Below are 22,250 nucleotides of genomic sequence, written 5' to 3' on the forward strand. Positions count from 1 at the left end.
ACAGCTTGTTGTCCGTCTACCTTTTGTTCATATGTAATTATTATAATTATAATATATAAAAGCAAGGGGGCAAAATCCAACAAATTATAAATAGGGGGTAAAATTCCGCATTTTTCAAAACAGGGGAGGTAAAACTGCATTTAAGCCAAACAAAAACTATAGGTTTTTTGTCCAAATGAAAATGTTTTGGTTGCTAACACTTTTATCTAATGTAGACTAGAGGTAAATCAAAACAAAACATTGAATATAACAACACTTTTTTGGGTTTTGCTATCCAAAAAGGTTTAGCATCACAGCTTGTTGTCCGTCTACCTTTTGTTCATATGTAATTATTATAATTATAATATATAAAAGCAATGTGTATTCCATTTAAAAAAAAACCAACACTTGAATATTAAAATCTTTGAGTTCAGCGACAATATACATACCCATCACTGGTTTTCCACCATGTTAAGGAAGAAAGAATATACTGAAGCAGACTATACCAATCAATACAGCTATGCTACAAATCTACAACTACGCACAATCTATAATTCTTCCACGGCTCCACCATTAACAAAATTGCTAGATATACAATTTCATGCCTTATACCAAGTATCACAATGATAGCACTTTTATCTAGTGTTCAAGCAACATAGTGAGATATAAAGGAAGAAACTCTTCAAAATGACAGAGTTCACGACTACAATCATTTTGCCACTATTTGCTGTGTCTTCAACATTCATGGACTTCAGCGAAGAGACTGCTTGAAAACTGCATGCTATTATGCTTTCAAGCTTAATTTCCCCCACCATGTCCATCGACTTTTTTCGGTTTCAGAAAGCCTTGCTTTTGTCTCCCGTAATCTAACCTTGTATTGTTTCTTCCATCCCTCAAATCTTTGCTTAAGTTTCCGAAGTTCATCAGCAGAATTTGTGTTGGAAGACTGCCCTGGTTTAACCTCATTCAAAGCTTTAACTTCATCATTGAAGGTCTGTCTTCGCTGCTCAAATTCCTTCATCAGATTGCTCACTGTAGTCAAAGCACCATTAGTCTGCCTCCCTGCATCAGCGACCGAAAAACAACTAGAAAGCTTCATAGGTGTGCTCCCATCAGTTGTTCGAGATTCCATGGAAGTAGCATGTTCAGAATCATAGTAGCGAGGTGACACAAGATCATGTCTTACAGGTTGAACAGTGCCATTCTCTGAAGCATGGTTCTTTCTAGCAGCAACAAGACTCGTCTGCATTGAAATTGCAATTAGAATCAACTATAACGACACATTAATTTATCAGCCACGATTTTTACTTATTAGAAATGAGAAAGTTAAATCAATTTGAATATCAAACAAACATGTGTTAACAATTCTGGCTTATTTAAGAAAATACATGCTATCAAAGTTAAATTTTGTTGTCACAAGTTTTAAACTGAGTCTAACTCATCCTTGCAGAACTGGTAGTAAGTTGTAAGGTGCTGGATGCACTTCTTTATAAACTTTTTTTAGGCCTTAGCTCTTTTCAATGTCGGATATGGGCTAACCGAATATACCCCTTGCCAACAATACTACTAGGCTTGCCATCATAAAAATTGGATTTGGTACAACTCATCCATACAAAACCGACTTGCAAGGTGATGTCCTTCTTTATAAACTATTTTCAGACCTTATATTTTTTTTCAATGTGGGTCTTGGGTTTGCATTGAAAATGGTTGATTGTAACTGACTTTATATGACAATTTTAACTAAAACAGTTGGGACAGCTATCCCAGCTAACTATGCATAGTTAACAGAGGTAGAAGTGTGGTAAAATTAAACACTTAAAACTATAAGTTATTATATTATAGTCTCATTTTTGGGATATAAATGTTATTTGGTTAGTAACAGGAGGGGATAGAAGGAAATAGCTAATGTAGACTAAAGGTAAATCAACTAATTAAAAGTTTGGTGTTATATTAACAGCATCATTTCAGTAACATCCATGATTATGTCAAAAAATGAGGCCTAGCCTAAACTGAAAACTTACTTGCAAAGATGCCATCTGCTTTTGCCATGCCTCCTCCATTGACTTCATCTTCGCTTCATATTCAACCCTCTTTCTTTCAGATTGTTTTAACTTTTCCCTCAATTCAGTATTTTCCTCTTCCTTTTGCTTGACAATTGCTTCAGCGCTGTATACCCGTTTCTGGAGTTCTGCTAAAGCTGAAGGCATGTTCTCAACCAGCTCTTTGGACAAATCCTGTTGAACCAACAAGAAAAATAAGGACTTTCATCATGAGAAGATGGGAATTTTAACAATATCGTGGAAAATATATATTATATATCCATGGAAAAAATATTTCAAAAGGTAAATATGAGAGATGTGTATTACATGCATATGCAGAATAAGTTGTAGTATGCTAAAGGGAAAAACAAAATTAAATATTTGGAATAACATGTAAATCAGTGCTTGGTACCATTTTCACTAGGAAGCTTACATAATTGTATAATTAAATTACCACAAAAATGAAGACAGAGAATATTTTGGATTTCTAATAGTTGACTAATAAAATTTGGCTGCAACAGGGTTTGCTTTTTATGTCACATATGCTTAATTAACTCATATTCTTTGAATAACCAAACAATAACTTAATTAGGGAAAAGAGTATTTTCAATGCATGACCAAACATTGTTAATAGATTTAGTTGAGGGATTAATAATTGGGGAATAATTAATAATTGCGGTAATCGAAATCACAAGTGAAACCATGACTTGAGAACTTCTCTCCATTGGTTTACAAATTTGGGTTGTATTCTTATTCTTAATTACTTGGTACTTTGTTGCCATAAACAATTCAACCGCTTATTAATCTTATACCACTTATGCAATAAAGGGCACTTGATCTAAGTGATTTTTTAGTACAACAATAGACATTTGTGAGATAAATGGTACTGAAAATTACACGAGTTTTTATTTGAAACTCCTAATTAGCCACAAGTTTTAGTCAGTAAAAAGAATAGGAAAACTAGATTTAGCGTATTTACAACAACTGAAAAATAACCAAATAGATGGAGTTGTCTAAATTAAATCATGTTGGAAAATATTTAGTTTCCTAGTTTGTTATTTCTAGGAGATTCTAAGCTTATCTATTATTTCCTTTTATGTTTGTATTCTTCCTATTTAAACCAGCCTTGAGCTGAGGAATAACACATAATAGTATTCACTTATTATTTTCTACATGGTATCGAGAGCTCCCGATTTTGGGGGTCTCGCTTCCGCAAAACCCTAGCCGCCGTCGTGTTTACAATCCGACCACGACAACTGATTTTGTGCGGCACTGTTCACCCGTGGTACTGTTCATACGGCACTGTTCATCCCGCGGTACTGCTCACCGACGACACTGTTCACGCGCACTGTTTACGGGATTACTGTTCGCGTATACTGTTCACCGGCGTTACTTTTTTCTTTGCTGCTTCCGGTACTACTTGGCTAAGATTATTAATTATGACGTTTTTTTATTCTCGACGACGATCATCCACTTTCAAATACCGTCGTGAATGCAAATATTGTCATCAGTTTGGGACATACTATTTTTCAATGTTGGAAATTACATGGTCTTCCGCGACCTTCAAATCGGAAGAACAAAGGTGGAGGTGAGGGTCATACATTCCAAGCCAGTAATTCTGATCAAGAGCAACAATCTTCTTCAATTCAGCTTTCATTCACGATGGAACAACTAGACAGACTGTACAAAATTCTTGAATCTAACACTCTTTCTGGCTCTGTTGCCCCAAAAGGTACTTCTGCCCTTTTTAGTGTCAGTCCCAGTCGTGCTTGGATAGTAGATTCTGGTGCAAGTGTTCACATGACAGGTGATTCTACTTTGTTTTCTTCTTATAGTCCATGTGCAGGTAACCATAAAATAAAAATTGCGGATGGATCCTTTTCAGCCATTGCGGGTAAAGGTTCGGTTGTGTTGTCTCCAAGTCTAACCCTTAAAGATGTTCTTCATGTCCCAAATCTATCTTGTAGTCTCATGTCTGTCAGTAAATTAGCCCAAGATAGAAATTGTCAAACTAATTTTTTCCGTACTCATTGTGTTTTTCAGGATTTGAACTCGGGGAAGATGATTGGTAGTGCTAAGGAGAGTGGAGGACTCTACTACTTCGACATTGAACCTGAATCACAACTACCTTCCAAACCAATAAGTTCATGCTTTGAATCTTTTTTAGTTCTGAATAATAATAATGATGATGTTATGTTATGGCATTCACGATTAGGTCATCCTAGTTTTCCTTATTTAAAACACTTATTTCCTGAGTTATTTCGTAATAAGGATTTGTCCTTGTTTAAATGTGAAGCATGTGAATTTGCAAAACATCATCGTTCTCATTTTCCATTACAGCCCTACAAACCATCAAAACCTTTTTCTGTTATTCACAGTGATGTTTGGGGCCCTAACCGAACGAGTACACTTTCTCATAAAAAATGGTTTATCACATTTATAGATGATCACTCAAGAGTTTGTTGGGTGTACTTGTTAAAGGGGAAATCTGACGTTTGTCAGGCCGTAAAAGATTTTGTTAAAATGGTGCAAAATCAATTTCAAACAAATATTCAAGTATTTAGAAGTGATAACGGCAAAGAATATTTTAACACAATGTTGAGTGATTTTTTTCGTGAAAATGGAATTGTGCATCAAAGTTCATGTCCTAACACTCCCCAACAAAATGGAGTTGCAGAAAGGAAAAATAGGCACTTGTTGGAGGTGGCTAGAGCTTTACTTTTCGCAAGTAAAGTACCAAATTATTTGTGGGGTGAAGCAGTTTTAACTGCTGCATACTTAATTAACAGAGTGCCCTCCAAAGTTCTTAATTTTCAAACTCCAATTCATATTTTCAAAAAATGTTTTCCTAATGATCGTGTTTCAAACGATTTGACCTTAAAAATCTTTGGTTGCACTGCATTTGTTCATGAACATAAGAATATTAGCAAACTCGAACCGCGTGCTATAAAATGTGTTTTTGTTGGGTATTCTCCAACCCAAAAGGGATATAAATGTTTTGATCCAAAAAACCAGAAAATGTTTGTCACCATGGATTCTTTGAAAACAAACCTTTTTTTGACACGCATCTTCAGGGGGGGAATTTATATGAAGATTCGTTTCAAACTGAGGACATGAGTTTTTTTAATAATTTATCTTTGCCGGTATCACAAAGTTCTAAGACTTATACTTCTGCACCAACAAAAAATGGTCATGATTCTTTATCTAATCCTACTCCTGTTATGAGTAGTGAACTTGGTGAATCCGAGCCTAAATTTTCTCATGAAGAAAACAATGAGAATCTTGAAAACGATGATAATGGTGATCTAATTGAAATGCCACAAAATAATGAGTCATATAAAGATAATAGGTTTGAAGCAGGAAACAAGACTTGGAAAGGAAAGGTTTTTGTGAGAAAGAATCACAAAGAAAGTGATGAGTCCACATCTCAACACTGTCATGAATCTGAACCGGGGGATGATCAACTTCCTAAAAAAAGAAAAGGTAAGTCTATCTCTGTTTCTGAGAGTCGTATTTTGTATCCTGATATCGATGATCCTGTGGCTGTTAGAAAACCTGTTAGATCTTGCACTAAATACCCATTGTCCAATTTTATATCATATTCAAATTTGTCTTCGTCTTTTTCTGCCTTCACCTCAAAATTGTCTAGTGTAGAGATTCCAAAAAATGTACAGGTTGCTCTAGAAGTTCCAAAGTGGAGGGAAGCTGTACTTGAGGAGATGAAAGCTCTTGAAAAGAACAAAACCTGGAGTGTTATGACACTACCGGGTGGCAAGAAGACGGTTGGATGCAAATGGGTGTTTACTGTGAAGTATAATTCAGATGGGTCAATCGAAAGGTACAAGGCTCGATTGGTGGCTAAGGGTTTTACTCAAACCTATGGTATAGACTACTCGGAGACTTTTGCTCCTGTTGCAAAATTGAACACTGTCAGAATTCTCTTGTCTCTTGCTGCTAACTTAGATTGGCCCCTACATCAGTTGGATGTTAAGAATGCTTTTCTCAATGGTGATTTAGAAGAAGAAGTATATATGGACATTCCTCCTGGCTTTGAAGACAAGTTTGGAATTGGATCAAATGTATGCAAACTAAATAAGTCTTTGTATGGATTAAAGCAGTCTCCTAGAGCTTGGTTTGAAAAATTCACTTATTCCATGAAGAAACAAGGGTACATTCAAGGACAAGCTGACCACACCTTGTTCACAAAGTTCTCACAAGATGGAAAAATTGCTGTCCTAATTGTTTATGTTGATGATATCGTCCTTACTGGAGATGATATAGTTGAAATGGCAAGAGTAAAAGAGAAATTAGCATTAGACTTTGAAATCAAGGACCTGGGATCCATGAGATATTTTCTTGGTATGGAGGTTGCTCGATCAAAAGATGGTATTGTAGTTTCCCAACAAAAATACATTCTAGATTTATTGAAAGAAACAGGAATGAGTGGATGTCGACCAGCAGATACTCCCATGGATCCTAATGCAAAACTTTGGGAAGAAGGTAGTGTTCCTGTTGATACTGGAAGGTACCAGAGATTGGTTGGGAAACTGATTTATTTGTCACACACTAGACCTGACATTGCTTTCTCGGTTAGTGTAGTAAGTCAGTTTATGCATTCTCCTTTTGAAGAACATCTTGAGGCAGTCTATAGGATACTGCGATATTTGAAAGCAAATCCTGGAAAGGGATTATTTTTTAAGAAGACTAGTGAAAGGAATGTGTCTATCTTTACCGATGCTGATTGGGCAGGTTCGATTACTGATAGAAGATCAACCTCTGGATATTGTGCCTATGTTTGGGGTAATCTTGTGACATGGAGGAGCAAGAAACAAGGAGTTGTAGCAAGAAGTAGTGCAGAAGCTGAGTTTAGAGCTATGGCTCAAGGTATATGTGAAGGATTATGGATCCACAGAGTCCTAGAAGAGCTTAAGATGAAAATTGAGCTTCCATTGAAATTATACTCTGACAGTAAAGCCGCTATTAGCATAGCTCATAACCCAGTTCAACATGACAGAACCAAGCATATTGAGATCAATCGACATTTCATAAAAGAGAAGTTAGATGCCGGAATCATATGTCTACCTTTTGTAACTTCGAGTCAGCAAACTGCAGATATCTTAACCAAAAGTTTGGCAAGACCCACCTTTGAGCATTTGATCGGCAAGTTGGGCATGACAGATATCTATGCACCAACTTGAGGGGGGGTGTTGGAAAATATTTAGTTTCCTAGTTTGTTATTTCTAGGAGATTCTAAGCTTATCTATTATTTCCTTTTATGTTTGTACTCTTCCTATTTAAACCAGCTTTGAGCTGAGGAATAACACATAATAGTATTCACTTATTATTTTCTACAAATCACAAAAAGAATAAGAATAGATTCAAGTGCACAGTAAAATACCTTAACATGAGACTTCGGTCTAGGTTTTGCATTATCATGATTTTTCTTCAATATATTGTCGCAACTAGAGTCCCTACGAACCAGCCACCCACGAATCACTGCATTAAAAGGAAATGGATAATAACCAAATCATATTCAACACCTATTTGGAAGGCAAGGATGAATAGAAAGCAGAACCATACTAACCAGATTGAAGTAATATGATTGCATGAATCTCCTCAAGTTTTTTAGAATAAATGGATATGGAAGATTTCGTCAAAAGACCATGTTTCTTTCTTGTAGTTTCTCCACGAATAACTGCAATGTGCGAATTAGCCATTTAGAAATAAACATGTGCAAATTAGCCATATAGAAATAAACTAGAACAAATATTATGTATGAATAATCACTTGTGACAAGAATTCTATGATTTGAGCCTACAAATTATATATATATATATATAGTTTTCTTAATGAATGAATACGGAGTACCAGTAAGGTCCTCAAATTTATTTTACAACAAGGCCAAACTGCAGAGGAATTTCTATTTCAACCAATATCAATTACTCTTATGAAAATTATTTACTTGAGAAATTTTCATTTCAATGAAGAAAAATATTGATGATGCCTACACTCAGTAGGTAGTTTTGTTAAAATATAAACTAATATTGCTACCGGCATTACATGATTGTAATATTGTCGCTCCATTCTTAAATTCACAGAAATAACTACGAGCTTGATGACCACGGAAGCATTTTTGAATCCGAAGAGTTCCCTGCAAAAACTGTTTTCTCTTATCCTCCAAGGCACCGATCTACAAAACAAGCCAGACCACCAGAATGATCATGTCAGAAAAACACAATATGCAAAATTATAAAGTCAAACCAAAGAAGAAATAACAGATTAAACATATAATTAGATATTCTGACAAGAAAAAATTAATGGTTCAAAAACAAAATATTGAAAAAAAGGGTTGATCATGTTTCAATGGCACTTCCAGAGCTGTGTCAAGCCATGCGGAGCATGAGCCATCTGGTTTCCTTGTAACTCAACAAGTAGTGTATACATACAACACTTTGAAGAAGGGCAGTTGAGAGAAGTGAAGTCAAGGCATGAATGTGTTTAAAATGCCAACTATGTAGAGGTTATAAATTTAACTTACGTGATGCAGGCGGGAAAACAAAATGGAAATACAAAGTAAAAACCAACCCTGCAAAGAAAATTTAGACATATACCTGCCCTGCTCGGAGATACAGTTTCGTGTAGCCAACTTGGTACATTTCAGAAGGGATATTAAATTTTTGCAAAACAGCGACTGAGGTGCTCAACGGATCCCGGGGTACATCAGTCCCAAAAAGCAGAAACTCGTACCTAGAAACATAAGGATCTGAAATCAACCCGTTATTCAAGATAATCGAAATCGTGGAAAATTTCAAAAGTTTAAACTACCGTCTGGAAAACTCTTGATGGTTCATTCGAGTAGGATATCCAGCCCTTGAAATTCTAACAGCGTCTAGAACTCCACAAGATCTGAGCTGTTGAAGGACAAGTTCATTGTCATAAATTCCAGGATGCTTCCTAGTATTTGGTTTTATACAGCGAATAAAGTGAGGAGTGCTGCTCTCCAACTGATGCATCAACTTGAACAATTGATCCTAAACGTAGAAAATTAGTTAGATTATGTTACTTCAATAATTTATTTGCATATGTTATACAGAGGATAGAGTTCATTGTCCATCATCGTGTCCTAATCTTCTGTGAAAAATCAAAGTAATAATTTCTTTCCGAATTTGAATCAAGCTAAAGCAGCATAAATGCTAAAAGATTACCTTGAAGTTTGTTCCGACACCTCTCTTCTGTGAGTATAATGCATCAAAATGGAAAGTGGAATTTCCATGCTCCTCAGATTGGTTAAACACTTCGGAGAACAAATTCAGCAGTTCACAATTACATGATGAAATGAGTTGAATGGAATTAGAAGACAACATATCTCTGTTCTTTTCTATAAAGCCATTTGTATCATACAAAACCTGATAGAGGCCCATATGTAAGTAAAATCACAAAAAAGATATACAAAAAAGAAACAACTATAACAGATATTAGAACAGAGATTTCTCATATTTGATCTACATCAGTTAATAATTAGATTTTAGTGACCATGATTGTCAATGTCTTACAATACATGCAAGTCATTTTTCAATTCAAAACAAAACTGAATTCAATATATACAAATCTTTTTGTGAGTCTACTTTGGAGTTTGGGCATGAATTCAATAGATACATTTTCTTTTCAACTCTATAGTCGGTAACTTTTCTTTTGTTATTTTCATTTATGACTTGAATTATTGAGGTTTGTATACAACATATGAGCTTATCATTTTGAATACGTATCTTGAAAAAATGCCTTTTGGGAAATACATCTTTTAATTAATGATTTGAATCTCAATTTGATAACTATGTTCGCAACAACTAAATTCCAGAACTTCTTAGATAGTGGTCAGAAACTAACCTCCCCTGCATAATGACGAACACTGAAAGCTCCACCTCTTTCCACTTTGAAGCAATGATTAGCATCCAGGAGATTCTTTAGTTTATTAGAAAATGTTAAATCAGAAGCCTCGGTGAGATTTGATTCCTCATCCAACAATGAGAATAGACTGAGAGGTTTCTGCACATTAAATCAAAATGGTCTATTTAATAGAAAGGGATAATTCCTAGAAATGAATGAAACAACAACTATAATAAAAGTTCAATTTCCAGGGAAAGAGGAATAACTCGCTAAACCATTTAGACAACTAAACCAACTTACCTTCTCAAATAAATCCAAGCACTCTTGATTGTCCTCAAAATCTAACTCTGTACAAACAATGCCGTCCGATTCACAGTCCTGACAAAATATGTAAATTGCATATCAAGCCTGTGATGAACACATGCTTAGCACTGGATTCATTTTTCACTCAGATCAAAAATAGTTCAATTTACAGATCTACGAAAATAATACCAAACAACTGACTCTTTGATAAGATATCCTTCTTGATTAAACTATATTATGTAAATAGCATACCACAATTTAATCCCCCATGAATGTATTTTAACTACAGAGTTGACATAAGAGAATATGGTATTACTCCCATTGCACTGTTTTTTTGTTAGTATTTGCCTATTTGGAAATAACTTTGGAAGTCAGGTTAAATCGGCCTTGTTCTAGGAATTCACACTAAAGCATTCTTAAGACATTAATTAATAAAAGAATTCAGAGCTATTTCACATTATATTGTTCAATATTTTAAGGTGTTCAGCACCAAATATCCGGTAATATTAGCACTTAACATAGATTTACTGACCTCCTGCTCAAGTTTAAACAGATGCCGATTAAAATGTTGTTGAAGCCTCTCATTGGCATAATTTATGCAAAACTGTTCAAAGTTGTTTTTCTGAAAAGAGAAACAAGAAACTATAAGAACATATACCACACACAGTCTTTGAAGCATATGCATGTTAATACAAATTGAATACCTGGAATGACTGAAACCCATAAAAATCAAGGATACTAATGAATTTCTCTGTATATTTTTCACCCACTTCAAGTGACTTGTTAACTTGTTGTACAAGCCATTCAAACAAGCTTGCATAAATAAATTTGGCAATTGCATCTCTTGTTTCAATTGCCTGAGAATAGAATGTGAAAAAGATAGATAGATAGATAAACATACTGAATAGAGAGCATTTAGAGCCACAAAAAATTGAACAGACATGTTTGAGTAATAAACACACCTGCAATAATGTCAAACTTGTGGCAACAGTGTCCTCGCCAGGTTGGATTTTATGGGTAGATAATGCCATTATTAATTCCTGGGAACTGCAACCCATCAGCATGGCAGCACTGGATACAGCTGCAAAGAGAACGAGATGTATTTACTCTCAAGTTCTGTGTAAAATTCCAAGTATACCCTCTTAAATTAATATGTTAGCCACAGTTCAACAGAACTGGTTCAAAATCATCTCCCACACAATTCAAAATAAATTTTTGTTCCGTATAATATATGATATTATGATATCACAAAGAATCCATGTTAGTCCCAGTATGCTTTAAGAATTCAGTGACACCGAATTAGCATACACAGCATGAGGTGCAAATAGACCATCAAAAGAAATGCAACGTACTATCTATCTTACCTTCATCACTCATAACTTCAATGTGATTTCCACTGTCAATAACTTTGAATGATATATTTCCCAGCCATAGTATTGCAGCAAGCATCTTAAAGATGAGGTCTTGGTCCTCTTTACAAATTCGAACAGCATCAAATGCTTTCTGGGGTAATTGCAGATGCAAAAGGAGAAAACTGACATGAATTTAAGAGACCAGAAATAAAATCAGAGGCTGCAAACACGTTGTCAAGTAATATACCTTCAGTTGATGAAAGTTTTTAGCATCATCAATACCATCAACTGTCATGCAGTCACTTTGATTTAAATATTTATATTCACGGGCTGCCCTAAGATTCAGTCTCTCTGCATAGCAAAAGAGAATGATTCTATAAGTCAAAATATTACAAATTCAATTATGGTCAAGAATGTCTGCAAAGATAACATAACTTGTGAAAATTTAGGCTCGGATACTATGTTGAATTTGTGATTTCATCAGCTTAAATCAGATCACACTCATGTCTATTTATACAAGCTTAGTCTATAATACTAATTGTTGGAAAATATTTAGTTTCCTAGTTTGTTATTTCTAGGAGATTCTAAGCCTATCTATTATTTCCTTTTATGTTTGTACTCTTCCTATTTAAACCAGCCTTGAGCTGAGGAATAACATATAACAGTATTCACTTATTATTTTCTACATGGTATCAGAGCCTCTCCAAGATCCGTTGTTGGGCCACCCGATATCGGGTCACCTACCATTTATATCCGCGTACCAAGCCCAATAGCGCTGGACGCGAGGGGGTGTGTTAAGAAGTCCCACATCGGTTAAGAGATGGCCTTACTAAGTGTTTATATACTAGAGGCAATCCTCACCTTACAAGCCGGTTTTGTAAGGATGAGTTAGGCCCAATACTCATTTCTAAGATGGTATCGAGAGCTCCCGATTTTGGGGGTCTCGCTTCCGCAAAACCCTAGCCGCCGTCGTGTTTACAATCTGACCACGACAACTGATTTTGTGTGCGGCACTGTTAACCCGTGGTACTGTTCATTCGCTGGTACTGTTCACGACGGTACTGTTCATGCGCACTGTTCACCGATGTTAATTTTTCTTTGCTGCTTCCGGTACTACTTGGCTAAGATTATTAATTATGACGTTTTTTTATTCTCGACGACGATATTCCACTTTCAAATACCGTCGTGAATGCAAATATTGTCATCGTTTGGGACATACTATTTTTCAATGTTGGAAATTACATGGTCTTCCGCGACCTTCAAATCAGAAGAACAAAGGTGGAGGTGAGGGTCATACATTCCAAGCCAGTAATTCTGATCAAGAGCATCAGTCTTCTTCAATTCAGCTTTCATTCACGATGGAACAACTAGACAGACTGTACAAAATTCTTGAATCTAACACTCTTTCTGGCTCTGTTGCCCCCAAAGGTACTTCTGCCCTTTTTAGTGTCAGTCCCAGTCGTGCTTGGATAGTAGATTCGGGTGCAAGTGATCACATGACAGGTGATTCTACTCTGTTTTCTTCTTATAGTCCATGTGCAGGTAACCATAAAATAAAAATTGCGGATGGATCCTTTTCAGCCATTGCGGGTAAAGGTTCGGTTGTGTTGTCTCCAAGTCTAACCCTTAAAGATGTTCTTCATGTCCCAAATCTATCTTGTAGTCTCATGTCTGTCAGTAAATTAGCCCAAGATAGAAATTGTCAAACTAATTTTTTTCGTACTCATTGTGTTTTTCAGGATTTGAACTCGGGGAAGATGATTGGTAGTGCTAAGGAGAGTGGAGGACTCTACTACTTCGACATTGAACCTGAATCACAACTACCTTCCAAACCAATAAGTTCATGCTTTGAATCTTTTTTAGTTCTGAATAATAATAATGATGATGTTATGTTATGGCATTCACGATTAGGTCATCCTAGTTTTCCTTATTTAAAACACTTATTTCCTGAGTTATTTCGTAATAAGGATTTATCTTTGTTTAAATGTGAAGCATGTGAATTTGCAAAACATCATCGTTCTCATTTTCCATTACAGCCCTACAAACCATCAAAACCTTTTTCTGTTATTCACAGTGATGTTTGGGGCCCTAACCGAACGAGTACACTTTCTCATAAAAAATGGTTTATCACATTTATAGATGATCACTCAAGAGTTTGTTGGGTGTACTTGTTAAAGGGGAAATCTGACGTTTGTCAGGCCGTAAAAGATTTTGTTAAAATGGTGCAAAATCAATTTCAAACAAATATTCAAGTATTTAGAAGTGATAACGGCAAAGAATATTTTAACACAATGTTGAGTGATTTTTTTCGTGAAAATGGAATTGTGCATCAAAGTTCATGTCCTAACACTCCCCAACAAAATGGAGTTGCAGAAAGAAAAAATAGGCACTTGTTGGAGGTGGCTAGAGCTTTACTTTTCGCAAGTAAAGTACCAAATTATTTGTGGGGTGAAGCAGTTTTAACTGCTGCATACTTAATTAACAGAGTGCCCTCCAAAGTTCTTAATTTTAAAACTCCAATTCATATTTTCAAAGAATGTTTTCTTAATGATCGTGTTTCAAACGATTTGACCTTAAAAATCTTTGGTTGCACTGCATTTGTTCATGAACATAAGAATATTAGCAAACTTGAACCGCGTGCTATAAAATGTGTTTTTGTTGGGTATTCTCCAACCCAGAAGGGATATAAATGTTTTGATCCAAAAAATCAGAAAATGTTTGTCACCATGGATGTTACATTCTTTGAAAACAAACCTTTTTTTGACACGCATCTTCAGGGGGGAAATTTAAATGAAGATTCGTCTCAAACTGAGGACATGAGTTTTTTTAACTCGTTTCAAACTGAGGACGTGAGTTTTTTTAATAATTTATCTTTGCCGGTATCACAAAGTTCTAAGACTTATACTTCTGCACCAACGAAAAATGGCCATGATTCTTTATCTAATCCTACTCCTGTTATGAGTAGTGAGCTTGGTGAATCCGAGCCTACATTTTCTCATCAAGAAAACAATGAGAATCTTGAAAACAATGATAATGATGATCTAATTGAAATGCCACAAAATAATGAGTCATATAAAGATAATAGGTTTGAAGCAGGAAACAAGACTTGGAAAGGAAAGGTTTTTGTGAGAAAGAATCACAAAGAAAGTGATGAGTCCACATCTCAACACTGTCATGAATCTGAACCAGGGGATGATCAACTTCCTAAAAAAAGAAAAGGTAAGTCTATCTCTGTTTCTGAGAGTCGTATTTTGTATCCCGATATCGATGATCCTGTGGCTGTTAGAAAACCTGTTAGATCTTGCACTAAATACCCATTGTCCAATTTTATATCATATTCAAATTTGTCTTCGTCTTTTTCTGCCTTTACCTCAAAATTGTCTAGTGTAGAGATTCCAAAAAATGTACAGGTTGCTCTAGAAGTTCCAAAGTGGAGGGAAGCTGTACTTGAGGAGATGAAAGCTCTTGAAAAGAACAAAACCTGGAGTGTTATGACACTACCGGATGGCAAGAAGACGGTTGGATGCAAATGGGTGTTTACTGTGAAGTATAATTCAGATGGGTCAATCGAAAGGTACAAGGCTCGATTGGTGGCTAAGGGTTTTACCCAAACTTATGGTATAGACTACTCAGAGACTTTTGCTCCTGTTGCAAAATTGAACACTGTCAGAATTCTCTTGTCTCTTGCTGCTAACTTAGATTGGCCCCTACATCAGTTGGATGTTAAGAATGCTTTTCTCAATGGTGATTTAGAAGAAGAAGTATATATGGACATTCCTCCTGGCTTTGAAGACAAGTTTGGATCAAATGTATGCAAACTAAATAAGTCTTTGTATGGATTAAAGCAGTCTCCTAGAGCTTGGTTTGAAAAGTTCACTTATTCCATGAAGAAACAAGGGTACATTCAAGGACAAGCTGACCACACCTTGTTCACAAAGTTCTCCCAAGATGGAAAAATTGCTGTCCTAATTGTTTATGTTGATGATATCGTCCTTACTGGAGATGATATAGTTGAAATGGCAAGAGTAAAAGAAAAATTAGCATTAGACTTTGAAATCAAGGACTTGGGATCCATGAGATATTTTCTTGGTATGGAGGTTGCTCGATCAAAAGATGGTATTGTAGTTTCCCAGCAAAAATACATTCTAGATTTATTGAAAGAAACAGGAATGAGTGGATGTCGACCAGCAGATACTCCCATGGATCCTAATGCAAAACTTTGGGAAGAAGGTAGTGTTCCTGTTGATACTGGAAGGTACCAGAGATTGGTTGGGAAACTGATTTATTTGGCACACACTAGACCTGACATTGCTTTCTCGGTTAGTGTAGTAAGTAGTTTATGCATTCTCCTTTTGAGGAACATCTTGAGGCAGTCTATAGGATACTGCGATATTTGAAAGCAAATCCTGGAAAGGGATTATTTTTTAAGAAGACTAATGAAAGAAATGTGTCTATCTTTACCGATGCTGATTGGGCAGGTTCAGTCACTGACAGAAGATCAACCTCCGGATATTGTACCTATGTTTGGGGTAATCTTGTGACATGGAGGAGCAAGAAACAAGGAGTTGTAGCAAGAAGTAGTGCAGAAGCTGAGTTTAGAGCTATGGCTCAAGGTATTTGTGAAGGATTATGGATCCACAAAGTCCTAGAAGAGCTTAAGATGAAAATTGAGCTTCCATTGAAATTATACTCTGACAGTAAAGCCGCTATTAGCATAGCTCATAACCCAGTTCAACATGACAGAACCAAGCATATTGAGATCGATCGGCATTTCATAAAAGAGAAGTTAGATGCCGGAATCATATGTCTACCTTTTGTAACTTCGAGTCAGCAAACTGCAGATATCTTGACCAAAAGCTTAGCAAGACCCACCTTTGAGCATTTGATCGGCAAGTTGGGCATGATAGATATCTATGCACCAACTTGAGGGGGGGTGTTGGAAAATATTTAGTTTCCTAGTTTGTTATTTCTAGGAGATTCTAAGCCTATCTATTATTTTCTTTTATGTTTGTACTCTTCCTATTTAAACCAGCCTTGAGCTGAGGAATAACATATAACAGTATTCACTTATTATTTTCTACACTAATCCTAATAATAAATATTTGGATTTGATACCTCTCACTTATAAACACTTTTTCAGATTGTACCTCATCAAATATGGACTCTCAAAACACACCGCCCTCACGCCCAGAATTGGACATTGGAAGCGTAATTTGAATTTCAATTTTCATTGGGATGGGGATTTTATGAATTTCAATTTTCGTCTTTTGAGGATATGCCTCTTGTGTAGTCGTTGGGTACTATCAATCTTAAGCCAGGTGTTCTTCTTTTGGTGGGATATCATGCCTCCTTTTAATCATGAGGATTTTTTAAGGGACAGATTTGGATTCCTAATTATTGTTTCCCTTATGTTTCTCTGTGTTTTTGTTATTATCTTGTTTGTTTCTTTTTCAGCTTTTTTGTTGTTTTTATTTTTTCTTTTTCTTTAGGTAAGGTCTAGCCCCCCATTTGTAAATTTTTTATATAATATTATATATATTATGAGCACTTCGCACAAGATTAGGGTCTACAAGGGGTGCTAACATAGTTGGGATGCCTACTATTCTCTTTGATGTCATTATGCTCTTAGTTATCCAAAAAAAAAAAGAGGTCTGATAGAAGCTGGCCCAACAAATTTTGGATAGGCTCTAATACCATCATAAAATTTTGGTTTTGGTCTAACTCAACTCAACCCTACAAAACCGGCTTATAAGGTGAAAGATGCCTCTAACTTATAAACATTTTTTGCAGGCCATATATCTCATCTATGTGGGCTCTTAACAATATTTAATGGCATATTATACCTATTGTCTGCATGCCAACTTCAATGATGGTAACATAAGGATAAGTAGAACCTCAAAAAATATCCCGACCACAATGAGCTGAGAAATGTATAAGCATCAATATACTTCAATACTTTGAGAATAAATAAAAGCATGGGCTGCTTGGCTCTTTAAAGTGAACGCTATGATCATTGCCACTTCATCTGATTGCATAAACCACATAAATAGACACAAATATGCCATATACCAGGAATGATTGTGCGGTAGAAACAAAAAAGTTGATAGAATATTGCTAAGAAAACACACCTTTAAGACTAGATGAAGATCCAGCACAAAGTTGATAAAATACGTGATACAACCTCTCGCCATTGGCCATTTGAACAACTCTCGACTGCTCACAGCACACATAATATTTCATGAGTTTTTAACAAAAGATAGGGCATTACAAATTATCGCCATTCAAAAAAAAAAAGGCATCACAAATTACCTTTTCCAACAAATCTGTTCCAGTTAGCATGTGGGTTGGAATATGACAAACACAGAACCAGTAAAATAAGTCAACTCAGTAATTACAATAGAAATTGAGAGAAGAAACAAGCAAATGTTTAGTAAAATGTATAGCTTGAATTAGCTTACAGGTTTGAATTTTAGCCCCGCATATTTTACCCATGGCACTGAAATGAATTTGAATAAACTTTCCCTGCATCAATTTAAAAATATATGAGTGGAACTGCTCAGCCTTTAAATATCATCCAAAAAGTGATGCATAGCCTTCAACAATTATAAGTAGGATTAAAATTTCAAATTTATGGACATATTTGTTGAAAAACCTTTCAACTATATAAATTAGGCTTAAATGCACTTTTGGCCTGCCTAGTTTATCAATTGTGCGATTTTGCCCCGTCAAGTTTAATCCATTTCTGATGTACTAGCCCCCAGTCAAATTTTGACAAAAATGTGCTGACGTGGCAATCTATTAACATTGTTTTTGGACCAGATTCATCAGATACAAAACAGAGTAAACCAGAGGATGAAGAAGACAGAGAAAAACTAAAATGGACTAAAGCGAATGAAGTTGTTATTATCAGTGATGATGTTGTTTTTGTATATATTAGTTTTTGATCTGGTTTTGTGTTTGAAGAACAAAAATCAGTGAAAACAAGGTGAAACTTGAAGGTATAATCAAGGAAAATGTTAGAGAAGAGAAGAGAATAGAATCTCCTGCAAAAAGATCGTGCACGGAAGAAAGCAGGTGGAGGAAGGAAAGCTATGATATGATCAAGTAGTCTTTGTGGAAGCGTACTCCATATTCTGCTGTTCATCCTTCTCTCTTTCCAGGGTTTGAATGCATTTAGTGATGAAGGTGAGGAAGAGAAAAGAAGGATGCATATTTTTCTGCGTTTGGGGCAAAAAGTGCATTTAAGCCTAAATTCTAACAATAGCAGGAGTAAGTTCCATTACACTAGGAAAGAAATACTCACAAATCTGCTAGAGTTGTCATTTACAGACGTTTTTGCATTTCCAAAAGCTTCTAGTATGCAATTTGTCTGAAGAACATCATTTGCTCTCCCACAACTGCTACTACCAAGAGCAGCTAAGTATTGCATAGCAATTTTAGCTGTCTCTGTCTTTCCAGATCCACTCTCACCACTGCAAACAAATTTTAATGGTGATTTTCAACGCACTAGAGTTTATATGCCTTACTACTATGACAATTTAATACCATCAACTGCAGGAACATATATTAAAGTATTTTTCACAGAAAGAGTCTGCAATATACAAAAGTGCTGACCTTATGATAATGGACTGATTTACTTCATCTGAAAACACAAAGGAAAATAGAAAACCTTTAAAATGTGTAATTCAAGTAAAGCGTAAAAATTCGAACAAAGAGTGGGAAAATATCTTCACTCACCTCTCATCATCTGGTTATAAGCTGCATCTACCATACCATAAACATGAGGAGTATCAACAAATTGCTGCCTATAAGTGGAGACATAATCATTTCCATAAATCTGGAGATCTTTGAAAGGATTGAGTGCAATTAAAACCGGACCTGCTTTACTCTGCACACAGAAAGCAAGATCATATATATGATCTGATCACCTAAGCAAAAGAAAAAGCCAGAGCCGGCATACATACATATATCATCTCCCGAGAATATCTAAACCTAAGATTGTGAAGAACAGATGGCTCATTCAAATAAGCGATTTTGATAAGGTCATCCGCACCCTCTAAAATATCAGGATTAGCTGGTACGAGTTCTGATCTAGCCATTTTCAGTACCTGAAGTAACAATTGAATAGCATGAGCAACTTTAACCTTGCAAACTTAAGATTACACAGTCTCTTACAAAGGCACAAAAAGCATATAAACTTACTTTTCCATTTGATAGTGAAATGGAAGCTTCTTCTCCCGAAGTTGATTGTATTGAACCTAGCTCCCATTGCCCTCTTGGTTGCCTACACCAAACGCGAAGCTTCTGGAGGAAACAACCAACAAACCAAAAGTCAATTTAACAGAAAAACAAATGCCATGAACAAAAGCTTAGTCTATACTCTATAATCTATACCAATCACTACCAAACAAAAGAACAAATATGATGCTCAAACATACTTAACCACAAAAAAAAACTGCAGCTTCTAGAGTTAAATTTAAAAAGTAAACTAGATAATTTTCAATCAAATACCCTTGCAAAACAACCATAAAAGAATTGAATGAGACATTAAATGAACAAAAAAATGCATGTTTGGAATCATCTTTTGACAAAATCACAATGTCACATATTTCACTGAAGCCTCAAAGTGTAACTTTTGCAAAAATCACAATAGCACGATGTGATTTTGCCAAAACTCACAGACAATCCAAACAAATTTAACTTTTGAAACTTTTTTTTTAAGACTCGGTATTCAACCAAAGGATCGACTAATCCGAGGGAAATCAATTTCACTGTCCACTAGCAAGGGGGCATTTAAGAGTTTTGCTATGTATGGAGTGACCCAACACAGAAAGTGGCACCCGGAGGATTCAAACCTGAGAGCTTGAGAGGATCAGTTCAAAACTTGAATTATCATTTCAATGCATGATCATCATATATATTTAAAACATATTAGGAATTAATTTATTTTTGTTTCTCTTTTCGAAGTTCATAGTTACCATTTTGATGAAATAAGAAATAGTGTCACCATCCAATTCTGAAATTGCTGACACATAAGGTGACTCCACAACATCCTTCTTCACCCTCTTCCTCCCAAAACTGCTGTCACTTCTCTTATATTCAGAACATTTTGATGTTGATGGTGATGGTGATGGTGATGTCTCCTTCCTCTTACTTTCCACATTGTCAATAAATCCATTCTCGACCACAACACATCTACCAACCTTAAAATTATTCGGCAACGATCGCCTCGCAGGAGGAAGCCTGGCCTTAGAAGCCGGACGAGATGGCAAAGCAGGAGGTAAGTCCTTCTTCTTCTCTTGTTCCTCATCCATCCGACGAAGCGATTCTAACATCTCTTCCAACGAGCTTCTCGTTAGAGAACATGACGAAGCTGATAACACCATTTCTGAATTTTTGGTTGGCGAAATGTAAATCGCCAACAAGAATGCAAAAGGATATCGGCGTTGAAGAAATTGAGATTTAGGGTGAAAATTGGTTAGTGTTGTTGATGAATGAATGAATTGAAAAATGAAGAGTTGTTACACGGGTTTCTATTTAGTGAAAGGGTGAGTTAGATATAATGCATTGGAGAGTGAAACAAAAGTTGTTGTGTTTGGGATTAGAGAGAAAGATGGAGAAACAGAGGGTAGCTAAAAAAAGGAAGAACACCAATTTCTTTGTTTTGTGAAACCAAAAAATTAATTTAATTGATTGAGAAAAAAGAGAACAGAGAGAGAAGAAAATGCTTTTTCTTTTCTTTTTTTCTAATAATTCGTCCGTTGTAATACTCAAAAGAACGAAAATTGGAAAAATTATTTATATTTGAATTTGAATCGGCGTTTCTTCTGTCCGTAAATTCAAATTACTCCATCTTGAGGGAGGTATCCAAGTCTTTTATATTTAGACAATCAAGAGAAAAAATATATATTTGGATTTTTTATTTTTTATTGTGAAAAAACTATTTCGATTTTATGAGTCTAATAAACAACTTATATAAAAATATTTCTTTTAAAATTTGTGAATTCAAAGTCACTAGGTTTGGTCTAGTAATGAAGGATTTTGGTAATACGTTATAGATCATGGGTTCCGCCCTCAACTCATTGTAAATAAAAAAAATATATAAATTATGCATTCAATTTTTTAAAAATCAAATTATTATACTTTTTAATATAATAATTCTACCTTTCATTATTTAATTTGTGCCCTTAAAATACAAATTAGTTGGATAAAAAAAATACTCTCATTCTTTTTGTAGAAGACAATTTTTTTAAGGACAAAACTTATATGCATTTTTTTAGATGCATTTTTTCCTGTTTCTCTCACAAAAATGTAGTTATTTATATTTTTTAATTAAAAAAAGAAAAATAAAATTATTTTTAAATAAAAATAACTTCCCCATGTATCTAACACAGTAAGAATTGTGTATATTGATAGACCATATAGACCATATACATATACATCAATTAATAAATGAATCTAAAAATTTATTTGTCTCTTATAAAAAAAATCGGAGAAAGTAATTACTAATTTTTCACATAAAAAAGAAAAAAACACTGAAAATCACTTTCATCAATTTTGTGATTTTTTATCCCTAAAGTGAGCGATCTTTTATATAGAATCCAGCACATTAATTAGTTTAGTTGTTATAATTAGTAATAAAGAGCAGTCACTTACCAATATTTTAAAAAAGATTTCATAATACTATAGGGCA

General features: G+C 35.1%; 1 protein-coding gene across 1 annotated transcript; it reads right to left on the reverse strand.

The window, feature by feature from the left end:
- Positions 1–368: 368 nt before the first annotated feature.
- Positions 369–21,263, reverse strand: LOC123898181 (myosin-2-like). Its single transcript, XM_045949074.1, has 24 exons — positions 20,536–21,263; positions 19,760–19,861; positions 19,522–19,665; positions 19,295–19,445; positions 19,172–19,199; positions 18,861–19,029; positions 18,016–18,079; positions 17,867–17,880; positions 17,686–17,770; positions 11,805–11,908; positions 11,570–11,708; positions 11,168–11,286; positions 10,910–11,062; positions 10,738–10,827; positions 10,203–10,280; positions 9,903–10,061; positions 9,224–9,424; positions 8,844–9,049; positions 8,630–8,765; positions 8,079–8,208; positions 7,603–7,713; positions 7,417–7,514; positions 2,001–2,213; positions 369–1,222 (listed from the first exon to the last, which is right to left on the reverse strand). The coding sequence occupies exons 1-24, from the start codon at positions 20,941–20,943 to the stop codon at positions 764–766; spliced, it is 3,561 nt and encodes a 1,186-aa protein (XP_045805030.1). The 5' UTR covers positions 20,944–21,263; the 3' UTR covers positions 369–763.
- Positions 21,264–22,250: the final 987 nt, after the last annotated feature.

Source organism: Trifolium pratense, linkage group LG7, assembly GCF_020283565.1.
Source record: "Trifolium pratense cultivar HEN17-A07 linkage group LG7, ARS_RC_1.1, whole genome shotgun sequence".
Classification (NCBI taxonomy): domain Eukaryota; kingdom Viridiplantae; phylum Streptophyta; class Magnoliopsida; order Fabales; family Fabaceae; genus Trifolium; species Trifolium pratense.

What these genes read in the sequence shown, in the direction of transcription:
- LOC123898181 (XM_045949074.1), bottom strand. Translation starts at nt 20,943, where the DNA reads ATGGTGTTATCAGCTTCGTCATGTTCTCTAACGAGAAGCTCGTTGGAA. An exon ending in AAAACTTTCATCAACTGAAG is followed by an intron (nt 11,709 to 11,804) that starts GTATATTACTTG and finishes CAATTACCCCAG; the next exon opens with AAAGCATTTGATGCTGTTCG. An exon ending in TGTATCTCCGAGCAGGGCAG is followed by an intron (nt 8,209 to 8,629) that starts GTATATGTCTAA and finishes CTTGTTTTGTAG; the next exon opens with ATCGGTGCCTTGGAGGATAA.